General features: G+C 37.7%; 1 protein-coding gene across 1 annotated transcript in view; it reads left to right on the plus strand.

Moving 5' to 3' along the window:
• AK9 (adenylate kinase 9) overlaps positions 1-14,405 on the plus strand; it is a 123,221-nt gene that overhangs the window by 11,792 nt on the left and 97,024 nt on the right. Inside the window, exons 6-9 of the mRNA XM_057527853.1 lie at positions 3,668-3,780; positions 6,975-7,163; positions 9,447-9,575; positions 13,215-13,289. Coding sequence (XP_057383836.1) covers positions 3,668-3,780; positions 6,975-7,163; positions 9,447-9,575; positions 13,215-13,289 — 506 coding nt within the window. The remainder of the gene's footprint in view (positions 1-3,667; positions 3,781-6,974; positions 7,164-9,446; positions 9,576-13,214; positions 13,290-14,405) is intronic.

Consider the following 14,405-nt stretch of genomic DNA (forward strand, 5'->3'; position numbering starts at 1 on the left):
TTGTGGCTCACGGGCCTAGTTGCTCCGCGGCATGTGGGATCTTCCCAGACCAGGACTCGAAACCGTGTCCCCTGCATTGGCAGGCAGATTCTCAACCACTGCGCCACCAGGGAAGCCCCAACCTACTTTATTTTGAAGCTAATCCATATCATATCAGTTCATCTGTAAATGTTTTAGTCTGTATCTCAGAAAGATAAGGACCCTTTTAAAATTTATCACATTACCATTATCATACCTAAAAAATTAATAATAAATCATCTACTAACCAGTCTATTGTCAAATTTCACTATGTGCCTCATATTTTTTTCTAGTTGGTGTTTTTTTGTTTGTTTGTTTGTTTGATTTTGGAAGCAGGATTCAACCAACCAGGTTTCACATATTGCTACTGATCAGTATGTCACAAGTCCCTTTTAATCTGTAAATTGCCCCTACCTCTTTCCATCATCTTGTGTTGTCTATGCTGAAGAAACTGGTTGTTTGTCTTTTAGAGTTTCCTACCTTCTGGATTTTGCTGATTGCACCCCCTGCTATCATTTAATGTATTCCTCTTTCCCCTAGACTTCCTGTACACTGGTAGTTATCCTGAGAGCTTGCAGAGGAAGAGTGCTATAAATGATTTCTTTAATATAAATTTATTTATTTATTTTTGACTGCGTTAGGTCTTCTTTGCTGCGCGGGCTTTCTCTAGTTGCAGCGAGCGGGGGTTACTCTTCATTGTGGTGCGTGGGCTTCTCATTGAAGTGGCTTCTCTTGTTGTGGAGCATGGGCTCTCGGCACGCGGGCTTCAGTAGTTGTGGCTCACGGACTTAGTTGCTCCGTGGCATGTGGGATCTTCCCGGATCAGGGCTCAAACCCGTGCCCCCTGTGTTGGCAGGCGGATTCTTAACCACTGCGCCACCAGGGAAGTCCCTATAAATGAGTTCTTGAGTCTGAGGGCCACACTATCAGCATGCAAGTGCATGGCCACGGTCTAGTCATGCACAACTGGGCTCATTTAAAGGCTACAGTGAAGGCAGGACTTTGAGCCCCTTCTGCCCAGACTCCCCTCACCTGTCCTACAGCAGCCCCAAAGGAATTTATTTGGAACCTAGCACTTTGCTTAACACAGTTTGAAACTCTCTGCTAAGCAAGGATTCTTTCTGATGTTTGGTCTTACCCAACAGCCTGGTAGATGGTGGAAGCAATATTGGAAGTGATGGACTTTCAAAATAGAGATATTAACTTGGGTCAGGGGCTGGGTAAGGCTGGGTAATTGATGACTACAAGATCCCTAAAGACAGATAATGTGCTGTCAGTAAAGTATTGCCAGATCCAATCTTAATTTTTTTCTGTACCAGAGCCCTTTTATACTTGGAGGTTCTGTCACTATTTAGAAAAAATTTACACAATCTATAGTTATAATCCTTTCATTCACAACCTGTCATGCTGTGTTGGCCTTGAGCCAAAATCAGCTTCCATGAGCTGTATCCTCACCTGAGAGAAAAAGGCAGAGTCAATTCCTGGGCACCCTGAGAAGCCCTTCTCTGCATCCTCCTTCTAGATTCCAGAAAAAATCATTTTCCTCAGTGAGTGATGGACAGCCCTGGTCTGGGCAGTCCCTGCCCCAGGTATATAGCACATTGTGGATGGTACTGTAAGTCACTGGTCACCAATATGGCCACTCATGCCAGGCTGGGCTGAGGTGAGATGACTATTAGGGCAGGCTGGACGCTAAGCTACCCAATGTCCATGAATCTCTCAACACTTCGATCTAAAAGCAGTAGCATACCATCTTCAGTTTTGTGGCTATAAGGAATACCTGCTTCTTCTCACTGTGCCAGGAAGCGGGGGCAAAGTGACGGTATGGGCCTGTTGGTTTCCCCTGGGCTGTGGTGTGAACAGTCTTTGAGTTTTCCCTTGGTGGGGGTGATGCAGGCTGGGCATTAGCCTGCCAAGTGCCTATTCTGCCTATGATGGTATACGCAGAACCTTCCAGCAAGGAGTGGCGTGGGGTCTACCATTCCTCTGTTTTCAGCATGGGGTGCAAGGGCTTGGTAATGGTGTCAAGGAGAAGTGGGATGGAGGGTGGAATCCTCACCTATGCTTCCATCTTCACAACATGTCTCTGGGATTAGAGAGGTTGAGAGTGGGCTCAGCAGCTCTAAGAAGTATCCCCCTGAGATCTTCCCAGAATTGGATCCAGAGAACTAAGTTATTCCACTGTAAATCTTCAAAGGTGAGATAAACAAGCGACGTAATTGTCTCTGCCGCAACTCTTCCATAGACAGATTTCCAAGGTCTGGATATGATGATACTGGCCACCTCTCAATGGGTAGAGCCCCCAAATCCATTGCTCAGAACATTAAGGCAACCCAAATAATGGCCTATCAGGAGAAGCCAGACCCCATGGAAACAACCCACTCTTCTGCTGCCTCCACCAGGGAAGAGATCAAGTATGAAACTCATTCAAATATACATGTGCACCCAAGGTTTGGCATGCCTGTGAACAGTCGCACTTGGAATGCCTGATAAGCTCTCAGGACAGTGGCAGTGGTTGTAGTAATGGGCAGGGTGCTGGAGAGCACAGCAAACAGAGTGCCAAGCATCTTTCTGTCATCCACTTACAATAGACAAATGTGGGCAGTGCTGGCAGCAGAGGGAATGGGAGGAAGGTCTTGTGTAATCCCTTGTTTCTTAGAAGGGGAGGGCATGAACTCTAAGGACTGACTGATCTCTGGAATTATCCAAGGTTGAATTCAATCTAGGGCTAAGTTATGCAGTCCCTTCACCACAGCACCCACCATTGCAATGTGTCAGACCAAGGGGTTAATGCCAGCCATCATGTCCCAGAGGAGACACTGGTCAGTCTTGACAGCCTCACTCCATTCAGTTTTTATAAAATGTCTGCCAAAAATCAAAGCTTAATAACCATAATTTGTCTGTCAGTTGTTCCTCCAAGAAAAAAATATTCTTTAAAACAGCAGAAAAATTGTTCAAAGGCCTTTAATTCCCAGTGACACAGTTAAGAATTTATTAACAAGAGAAAGGTTTCTCAAGCAAGAGAGTGACATAATTAAAGAAATATATTAAGGAAACTAATATGATGATGGTATCCAGGGTGAATTTCAATGAGAAGATACAGGTTTCTGGGTAGGGATGCAAGACAATAAATGTACTAAGCCAAAATCATAGATAATGTTGTTTCTTAAAATGTATGAGGGTTACATGGGTATTTTATTACTCTCTATAATATAAACATATACATATATATTCCATTGTATTATGAAATATTAATTCAAGAAATAAAAATAATATGCCATGCAACCCACTATAATATACCTTTACCATTCATCATATGAGCTTTCCTAACATGAGGTAAAGAATTATTGGCATGGAATTTCCTTCTCTAGGCACCTCATGTGCCTAAAATAAATTGATTTGGAATTTTTAAAGATGTCTCCTCCTAGCCCAATGGTTTTATTTATTGTCAGAAAAACATTATTCAGAGTTATACTTCATGTGGCAGTAATGTTAACTATTAATTTTTAAATGTTGACAGATGATTTTAAGACCAGCATTAGTATTCATCAATAACTAACTGATATTTTTATAAAGTAATAATAATAAATCCATGCTCTCAGACATTGATAATATTATAAAACTTTTAAAATTATGTTTTACTCTACAGGCTATGTTATCACTGAAATACCATCACTTTCACAGGATGCCATGACTATTTTTCAGCAAATAGAATTAATTAGAAATTTAAATTTGAAACCTGATATTATAATCAATATTAAGGTAAGAATATTAGTTGTGTTTCTAGTATGGTATATATAACCATTCTTTTTGATAGTAAAATTCAAGGAATGTTCTTAATTGTTTTAAGGAGTTAGGAGAATAATAATTTATGTGTCAGGTATAGGGTCTGAATTATACTTTCTCATACCTCCGTGCTTTTGCACCTGTAGCTCCATCCACGGGAAACACCTCCTTGCCTCTTCACCAGGCTTCATCACAGTTATCCTTTGAACGCCAGTTCAGGCATCATCTCTGTAGAACTTTCCCCAAAAACCAACCCCTCCGCACCAACACAAACATTAACTAACTCTAATTCTCTCTCCCTCTCTCTCTCCCCCACAGCTGCTTCATCCCAGGAAAGTTACATACTTCTCTGATGACCGTTCATGTTGCTCTTTTCTATCATCTTACCTCACTGTATTGTAATTGTCCATTTTCTTCTAGACTCTGCCTTACTTGGAGGCGGGAACCATGTCTCACTCCTGTAAACCTCAACTAGCACAATAAGTGGTACCTAATACGTTTGCCAGTTAAATAAAATGAAAGAATGAACAAATGATTTGGATGTACAAATGTTAAAGAACACTGATGGGTTGGTCCTGTTCCCATTTCTCTCCTTTACCAACTGTAGAACATGGTAAATCACATTTAGGAGCCTCAATTTCCTCTTCACAAAGATGATACAAAGATTGCTGCTTCATAGGGTTGTGGTAAGAATGCAGTGAGGTGAGGACCACTTGTTTATATGAACATGAATGATAACTGTTTATAACAATACCCTGCCTGATTCCCCAAAGGGTTTGACAACTCAAACTAAATTAGATGGTCCTCAGCTCAGGTGCAGGGACTCAGTGGTGTGTTTGGGCTAGCTGTGAGAGACAGGTGGCATTCAGTGATGGGCGTGGTGTCATCTGCAGCCCCAGCCCAATGTCATGGTCAGAGGCCAATCAAAATCCCTGTGTGACCTTCAGAATGTCACCCATGTGAACATATGTATAATGGAGAGAAGAAAAAAAAATCTCAAACAATTAACTGAAACCAAATATAAAGTCTAGGCCATGGAACACATATATAGGAAATTAAGACTGGGTGGAATAAGAACACAGATATACAGGCCATAAGGCTCCAAATGCTCACTAAATTTGGGTCATAAATTTGGTTCTAAGTTTGATGAACCAAAGCAGAAGGGGAAATGTGACCAGTTATATAAAATTCACATTGCCCATGAAAAGACAAGCCATTCCTCAGGAAAAACAAAATGAGAGATATATCTTACATGGGTCTCAGCATAAGGATTGTTAATGTAGAGAATGAAGTCCTTAACCCCACTGATATTGTGTGATGGTGCGTGTCCATGGCAGTTTCCACAGGTAGTTGGGGCATAATCAGAGGGCCTCATGTGAGATAGAACTTCAGTACAGCACACACTTCTCTGATGGTTTGGCCTTATTTGGGGATAGAGTCTGGGATTTCTAGACCAGAAGTTTTTAGCCTGGGATCCATGAATCCTTAAGCATCCATGAACGTTCTGAAACTATATGCAAATTTTATGTGTATGGACATTTTTCTGAAGCAAAAGCCTATGGCTTTCATCATATTCTAAAGAGGTCTGTATACTGAAAAAAAAAAACAAACAAAAAATGTTAAGGGCCAGTGATCTACTACAGCAGTGGGTCTCAGAATTTGGTCCGAGAGCCAACTGCATTAGCAGCACTCACGAAGCTTGTTGGAAATGCAGATTCTCAGGGAGCACCCCAGAACTACAGAAACTGTTGGGGTAGCATCCAGCTGTCTGTGTTGAAAAGCCCTCCAGTTTACGCGGTTGCTGCTGAAGTTTGAGGATCACTGCTCCCAGGCATACCTTCAGATTCACCCTAAGATTAATAAATCACTTCCTATAAGTGAAAACAGGAGACAATAGTCTTTGTCAAGGACCCACAACGTGGGTATTCTGGGTTGCCGAATGAGGGCAAATATACATGTGGTTTTTTTAATTACCAGAATGGGTTGAGATCTTTTTTTGTGAAAAAATTAGAAACCCTAAATAAAAGTCTTGTCTCAGTAAATACCCATCCCATCTCCATATAGAAGTAGTCTGAAGAAATCAGAAAATGAGCACAAAAAGTTCTAAAGTTTCTTGTTTCCTTTGTTTCTCAAAAGTGTGATGCATGAACTGTTGGCATCAGAATCACTGACGATGTTTGTTAAAATGTCTGAGCCTCACTCCAGACAATAAATCACAGGGGAAGCAGAAATCTTTTTTTTACGGTCCTCTGTATACAGTTACACTCTAATGTTTGAGAACCACTACTATAGAATGTCATCCAGAGTTTATTGTGAAAAATATTCAGAGCAGGATTTACAGCTCAAAACCTTAGTTTATCATTAATAATGTGTCACAGAGCGTGGGCTACAGATCAGAAGGCCTGGTCCCGAGTTGTAGTTTCCCCTCATGACATTGTGACCTTACCCTGCCAGAGCAGTCCTTCTCTGATCTGCAAAATGGCTTTAATCATAATATTGTATTACTTCTCTTACAGGGTTAGTTTAAGAATTGAGTAAAATATTACACACGTGGAAGCACTTGAAATGAGAAAATTACTCATAGACTTTGGTTTTGGCCTTTTTTACTATCCAGATTCAGTTTTCTCATTTACAAAATGAAAAGGTTAGACTAAACTAGATGACCTTTCAGGTCCCATTCATTGATGCTGTTTTATGAAATACTTCATCCATAAAGCTGTAAATGATAGTAAATACTATAAATACAAGATATATTTTTTTGTCAGAAGATTGTGGCTATTCCCCCATTTTCATCCATTCTCAGCCTTTTTAAAGTAATCTGACAGAATCCTCCTGTGTACCTTTGCTGACTAAATTGATTTTCTATTCTATTTCTCTGTCTCTTTCTACTGTTATTCTAACCCTCTTTTTTTTTTTTTTTTTAAATCTTAAAGGTTCTGATACTTTCTCACATGTATTACTTTTGGGTAAAGAAAAGTGTTGTCATAGCATAAAAGTTGTATCTTGTGCCTCTCTTGGTATATGATAAAATCTGATTCAAAATGCCATTTACAGTATTGAATTTGCTCAGGGTTTTGAGGAATTTGGGAGTTTATATACTGTATAATATGTGAATAGGAAGTAAAGTCATATTCACAATGTTTTATGTAATTACTAATGTTGTTCCTTAGTGTCCTGACTATGATTTATGCCAAAGAATTTCGGGGCAAAGGCAGCACAGTAGTACAGGATACATATTCACAAGAGATCAGTGGGATCCTGAAGTCATTGAGAGTCATAGGAAAAAGAAGAAAGAAGCCCAAAAGGAAGGAAAAGGAGAAGAGGAAAGGGAAGAGGAAGAAGAGCAAGAAGAAGAAGAGGTAATATCCCCATACCAGATACTACACTTTTAAACTGCTATAATTAAATTAAATGATAGTATAAATAATAAAAAATAGCAGCTATTAGAGAAAATTACACTTTCTTTAAGTTTTCATTTAGTCTGGAGGAAGTAGCAAAAATATTTCATGTTTTCAAGAACCATTAGATCATAATGTAGAGGTCATCAAGTTTAAGGTCATCCTTCTTGTCAGTATGGAAGTCCCTCCATATCCTGACAACTAATCTGCTTCATTTCATAGCAACAGAGAGTCACTGGTCACCTACTATGTGTCAAGCACTATGTAAGCTAGAGTGAGGAGTTAGAACAATGTAAGACAAGTGTAATATGGGGAAGAAGGTAGCCCAGTCAGAATCCAATTTATGAAGTTAGCATAACCCCGATTTCAAACTCTGACAAAGAGAGCACATGAAAAGACAGCTATAGCACAATTTCACATATAATGTTGATACAACAATCCTAAATTCAGTACTAGTAAGCATAATGCAATAGGGCCTCAAAAGAATCTTCTACCATGACTTAATGAGGAAAATTGATATAAAGAAATCTGTTAATAGGTGATGGGCTGGATTTAGCCCACTGGGGTGGGACAGGTCATAGTTTGCCAGTCCTTGCCCTACTGAAATATACCTGTGATTTCTATTATAAATTTATTTATTTATAATGTTTAATAATTTAAAATAATTTCTATAATTTTTAAATTATTATGAATAAATACTATTTCTATTAGGGCCTAGACTCTGTGAAGTCAGATGTTAATTTGTAGATGGCTACATCGCAAATCATTTGTCTAGTGGAAAAGATAAGCCCCAAAGGCTACAGTTTTATTGCCCTGTAGGATATTAAGCAGGATATCAAACTTTGCACTCTGATTTCAGTTATTATAGATACTTCAGCTTTGTCATCCTGCTGGTTCCCTCACTAATAGGTTAAATGAATTTTTGACATTCGTTCTTTCACTTAAGAGTAGATCTTAAAAGTTCTCATCACAAGAAAAAAATTGTAACTATGTATGATGATGGAGGTTAACTAGACTTATTGTGATCACCTCACAATATGTACAAATACAGTTGACCCTGGAACAACTCCAGGGTTGGGGCACTGACCTTCCATGCAGTTAAAAATCCAAGTTAACTTTACAATCAGACCTCCGTATCCGTGGTTCTACATCCTAACAGCTGCAGATCATGTAGTAGTATGGTATTTACTATTGAAAAATATCCTCCTATAAGTGGACCCATGCAGTTCAAATTCACGTTGCCCAAAGATCAACTATTGAATCATTATATTGTACACCTGAAACTAATGTAATGTTATATGTCAATTACATCTCAATTTTAAAAACCTGTTAATATAAGACAGCCCATTTAAAAATATAAAATGATCTTCCCTGTGCAAATAAGGCATTAGATAATAGTCAGCATCTATACCAGATTTTTTAAAAAAGGTAAACCTCACAGCAAATAGGAATAAAAGTGTGTCATTTTAGCATGAATAAAGCATACTGTTGTAATTAAGATAATAAATATGATAATAAGATAATAAATATGATATTGAATGCCTACCAGGCCTTGGGCTGAGAACTTTTACACATACTATTTCCTCTGCCTTGAAATATTCTTTCTCCAGAAATCTGTGTGGCTCTACTCAAATGTCACTTCTTCAGAGAACCCTTTCATGACCACCTTCTCCCATCACTCTCCATCCCCTCTCCCCTGCATCATCTTTCTTCTTAGCTCTTACCACCACAGCCTAACCTGTGATGTATTTATTTGTCTACTTGTTTATACTCTGTCTTCCTCAACTGGGACGTGTGCTCTCTGAGCCCCAGGGCTCAGTTCTGTTCTGTTCCCCAGTTTTGTCCTCTGTCATCTCTCAAGCTCCTAGAACAGTGTCTGGCACAGAGTAGGCACTTAAGCTTTACTAAATGAATGAATCAATGAATGAATGAGCTACAAGCTCAAGTATTCATAGAAAATCTAATTTCTTTGTCTCTAAAAATCTGATGTTATTCCTTTACTCTTCCCTACTTATTGGGGAGCAAAAAGAAATTAGTAAGTATCCAAGTCAATTTAAAGCTTTATTCCATCTGATAAAGGAACTTCAGGGGTGTTCTCTCTCTCTAAAATAAAAACCCTGTTGCTAATCTCCCCTTCTCCCTTCTTCTCATCCCAAAAGGGCATCTAGGTATAAGGAGGGAGGGATATGACTTGTAAATAAAGTAACGATTAACATAAAGATATTTAACATCTTTTCCATTTAGGCATTTATTGCTGAAATGCAGGTGGTGGCTGAAATTCTTCAACATCTAGTTCAGAGGCCTGAGGATTATTTGGAAAATATCGAACACACTGTTAAACTTTATAAGGAAATAATTCTTCACCCTTTAGAAGTAAGAACAAGATGTATTGCTGAAAATGGGAATGTTGATATTTGTGTTTTATCCCTGAAATAACTTTCACATTTCTTCACTGCATGTATTATCTGCCTGATTCTCCTCCTCTTGAGCTTGGTAAAATGCTACCAGAATAAGGTTGCATTCCAAAAGCTGTTTCACAGAACAATATTATTTTACTCTTACGAAGCAGGAATGTTGCTGAAAATTGCATTTTTCAAAAGTCATTAGGGGAATTTATTTATGGTTGGAGGTTGGAAAGTCCATGTCAAGAGATTGTTTTGTGAAAGCATTTATGGGTTTATGAAGACAAATGTACACTTAAGGTGTATCTTTTATTCTAAAAGGAATTGTTAATTTAATTAAATTGCAGTCTAAAGAAGAGCTATCCCAGACTGGTTTCTCTGTTTATCCCATTCAAAGATGATTATTTGTAAACATGATAAGGCCATTATATATTATAATAGGAAAATTTTAATTAAAATAATTAGCATTTAAAAGTATGATTACTGAAATTATGATTATTGAAAAGCATATTTTTATGGTTAAAAATCCAGGGTAGACTCTGCCCAATTTGTGTGGGAGATTTATTCAACAAACATTTATTATCTGGTATTTGGCCAGATACCATGCTAAGCAATGGAAATACAAAGAAAAATAAAAAACAGTCCTCAAATTACCTCTTCCCATCTGATAGAGAAACTAAAATAATTTGTTTCATGCTGTTTTATAATGTTTATATATTTTTAGAGACAAATGAGTGGATCATTTTCATTCCCACTGCCCACCCCCCCCCCGCCAAAATATGAGAATCAAATTGGTTTCTTTTTTTATTGAAATATAGTTGATTTACAATATTGTGTTAGTTTCAGGTGTACAGCATAATGATTCAGTACTTTTGTTTTCTTATGTATGACTTTGATTCCTCCCTTCTTCTTCTTCCATCCCTGGCCTTTAAACATAGCTTCGTAAGTGTAATTTACATGTCTATCTATAATATTCTTTCTCCTTCAACAAAAATATTCTACATATTCCTTAAGTGGCTGGCATTGGGTATCAAATAAAGCATAATTAATATCAGATTCAGAAGATTAGAAAACTATATTCATGGGCAGGGGGTTGGATAGGGACCAGGTCTCACATCCTAGCATCACCAATGCCCAGTGCAGTGCCCAAATTCTGGCGAGTGGTAAATGCTTAACAGATGGTCAGCTGAACAAGTGATGAGATCACAAAGGAAATAGAATGACAGCTTCAGTTTCATTACATGTAAAGCTTCTGGAAATAATTTTTTAAGAAACACCTCACTCAAATTAAAAGACAACAAACTAGAAAAATATCCACATCAACTATGATAAAAGATTTAAAGCTTTGATATATTAAAAGGTCATAGACTCACAGACATAAGAGAACAGACAGGGTTAACAAAGGGGAGGGTGGGTGGGGGAGGGATGGAGTGGGAGTTTGGGGTTAGCAGATGCAAACCAGTGTATATAGAATGGATAAATAACAAGGTCCTACTGTATAGCACAGGGAACTATATCCAATATCCTGTGATAAACCACAATGGAAAAGAATATAAAAAAAAGAATGTATATATATGTGTAACTGAATCACTTTGCTGTACAGCAGAAATTAACACAACATTGTAAATCAACTATTCTTCAATTTTTAAAGTGTGAAATAAAAAGGTCATAGAAATGATTTTTCTAAAACCTGTAAGGTCTCACCCTCCTGATGATAAATGGGCAAGAAATATGAGCAGACAGTTCACAAAAATGAAAGACAAAAGGGTAACAAGCCTGTAGAAAAATGTTCAGCTTTACTGATAATAAAGAAATGCTAATCTAAATTAAGAGATATATCCATGATCAAATTTTAAAAGATGAACAAGGAATAAGAATTACTAATTCTAGCAAGTATATATGGTAAAGCAAACACTGTCATACCCTGCTGAAAGGAATATAAATTAGTATGGTGGTTTTTAGACAGCTTGTCTGAAAAAAGCCCAGAAGTGGAAAAATTCTAAGCCCTGCAGCAAAGCGTAGATAAGAATTGAGTGCCCTGGTGCCAGCAGAGCAAGAATTTCAAAGCCAAGAACCTAGACATTAGGCCTAGGTGATGCTTGCTGAATAGTATACAGCTTGCCTTGTAAGGTAATTCCAAGGTGCTGGTGTGTGTGGAGGGAGGTGGGAGAGCCTTCAAAGGTAGAAGCCTGCAATTCCAGTCTCCTCTGACCTGGCTGAGATGTCAATTCACTTGGAAGGCCAATACCACCAAAATTCAGTGTTCCTTCAAAAGACATGAGGAAAGCAAGTGGGAGCAAAGTAACCTGCATCATTTTCTGGCTTATATCCTACTTCAGGAGTAACCCAAGGCTCAGTCCTCATTCTTGCCTGTCTTCGAATCCCAGCTTGACTCCCGGTCGGACCTGGTATAGGATCTTTAGCCTTAGGATTGTTCCTATCCTTAGACTTAGTAAGTCCATTCTTAAGAATATAGCTTAAGGAAAGTATCTGAAATGCAGAAAAGCATAATGTACTTCCTTGTTCAGAACATGGTTATTTATGGTTAAATAAATAATGCAGGCATAATGTGCCTTCTGTCTAGAAGAAAAGAGATACTTAGAACCTAACCTTGCGCAGTATTATGAAAGACAAAATGTACTGGACATTTAAGGAGATGATTTTGTTCAGACTATTGCAACAGGGAGAATGTTCACTAAGGAGAACTTTCTCAGAGAAAAGTAAGGGGGCTGGGGTTTTATGGAGGCAGGTAAACAAGGGAGCCATCCTCAGGTCCTATGGGAATCATGAAAAAAGATGGAGATGGATCTTATCCGAGTCTTTGAGGAAAGGTAGAGGTGGGTCTTATCTCCCCACCATCCCTACTTTCTGGGAACACAAGACTCAGATAGAGTTCAACATTGCCAATGTAAAAAAATAAAATCCCTTAGATTTTAGATTTTAATAGTAAAAAAATAGTGGAAGAAAATTTACAAGAATATTAATATATCCTTGAGATAGAGAAAATCTAATTTAAGCAAGGAAGGAAATCCAGAAACAATGAGAACAGATTTCATCATAAAAATATTTTATATTGTAAAAGATACCATAAACAAAGTCAAAAGATAAATCATAGCAAGGTAAAACATTTACAAACCATATGGCAGATAAGGGCTAAAGATTCTCCATGAATGTTAAGCAGAAGAAAGAGTCTAACGGAAAATTGCACAGGGGTTATGGTTTGGCAGTTTACAGAGATGGATATCTGGATACTGAACATCACCCACAGCCAGGGGAATAAAAAGTGAAATGAACCAACCCCATTCTTCAGCTAGCAGTTTGGTAGAAATTATTCTATGAATATATACAGAGAGATAGATGCCCCAAAACACTTCTATTGGGAAAGACTCTAAGACTTCACTGTAGAAAAAAATGGAAAAAACAGAAAGAGAGTAAAATTCATGGTAAGAAGACTAGTTTAGGCTTTTGTAAAAGCTCTCCTGAAAATAACATCTATTATGTCATGTATAAAGCAAATAATTTAGCTTTAAATATTTCTTCATGGTATATTAAGATTCTGATCTTTTCCCAATGATCTTGAATGATGAGGCTTCTTTTCAACTATCTGCAGGAAGTAATGGCTGAGCACGATTCCCAGTATCTCATTGAGCTAGACGGAAATAAGCCCCCAGAGGAGCTCTTCACGGTAAGTGCAATGCTCAGTAAGAATATGCCACAGTTTGGAAAATCAAAAAAGTATTGACTGGATTATACTTATTTTAACAAATATAGGAAATAGATTTACTTTTTTAATACCATTTATTTTTGAAAAATTCATCTTGACACTTAAAATTTTGATGTGGTATTTATTCATCTGTCCATATTTAAATCAAAACTGCATTTGAATTTAAAATCTCTGTGTGACCAAAAGTGCCTCAAAGAAAAGGAAAAGCAGATAACAGCCAATAGACACAGGATACGATGCTTAACATGGGCCATAGGGAAATGCAAACCAAAGCCATAATGAGATACAACTTCAAATCCACTAAGATGGCTAAAATTAAAAACAAAAAACAAAACAGACAATAAATAACAAGTGTTGGTGAGGATGTAGAAAAATTGGAACACCCATACATAGTGGGTAGGATTGTAAATGGTGTGGCCACTTTGGAAAACAGTTTGGCAGTTCCTCAAAAGGTTAAACATGGAGTTACCACATGACTCATCAATTCACCTCCTAGGTATATACCCAAAAGAATTGAAAATAGGTGTTCAAATGAAAATTTGTGCATGAATATTCATAGCAGCACTATTCACAATAGCCCAAAGGTAGAAACAACCCAAATGTCCATTAACTGATGAATGGATAAATAAAATGTGGTATACTCATACGACGGAATATTATTCAGCAATAAAAAGGAATGAAGTATTGACACATGCTACAACATGGATGAATCTTGAACACAGGCTAAGTAGAAGTTACAGAAGATCACACATCATATGATTCCATTTACATGAAATGTCCAAAATAGGCAAATCTATAAAGACAAAAAATGGATAAGTGGTTCCTTAGTGGCAGTGGGTGGGGGGCGTGGGTCTACCACTGTGGGAGATCCCAAGATAAATGTGGAGTGACTACTAATGGGTAAAGGGTATATTTTGGGGGTGATGAAAATGTTCTAGGATTAATTGTGGTGATGGCTGCACAATTCTGAATATTCTAAAAACCATTTAATTGTACACTTTAAATGGATGAATTATATGGTATATGAATTATATCTCAATAAAGCTTTTTTTAAAAAGAATATATGCATATTTTAAA

Source organism: Balaenoptera acutorostrata, chromosome 14 (genome assembly GCF_949987535.1).
Source record: "Balaenoptera acutorostrata chromosome 14, mBalAcu1.1, whole genome shotgun sequence".
NCBI classification, from domain to species: domain Eukaryota; kingdom Metazoa; phylum Chordata; class Mammalia; order Artiodactyla; family Balaenopteridae; genus Balaenoptera; species Balaenoptera acutorostrata.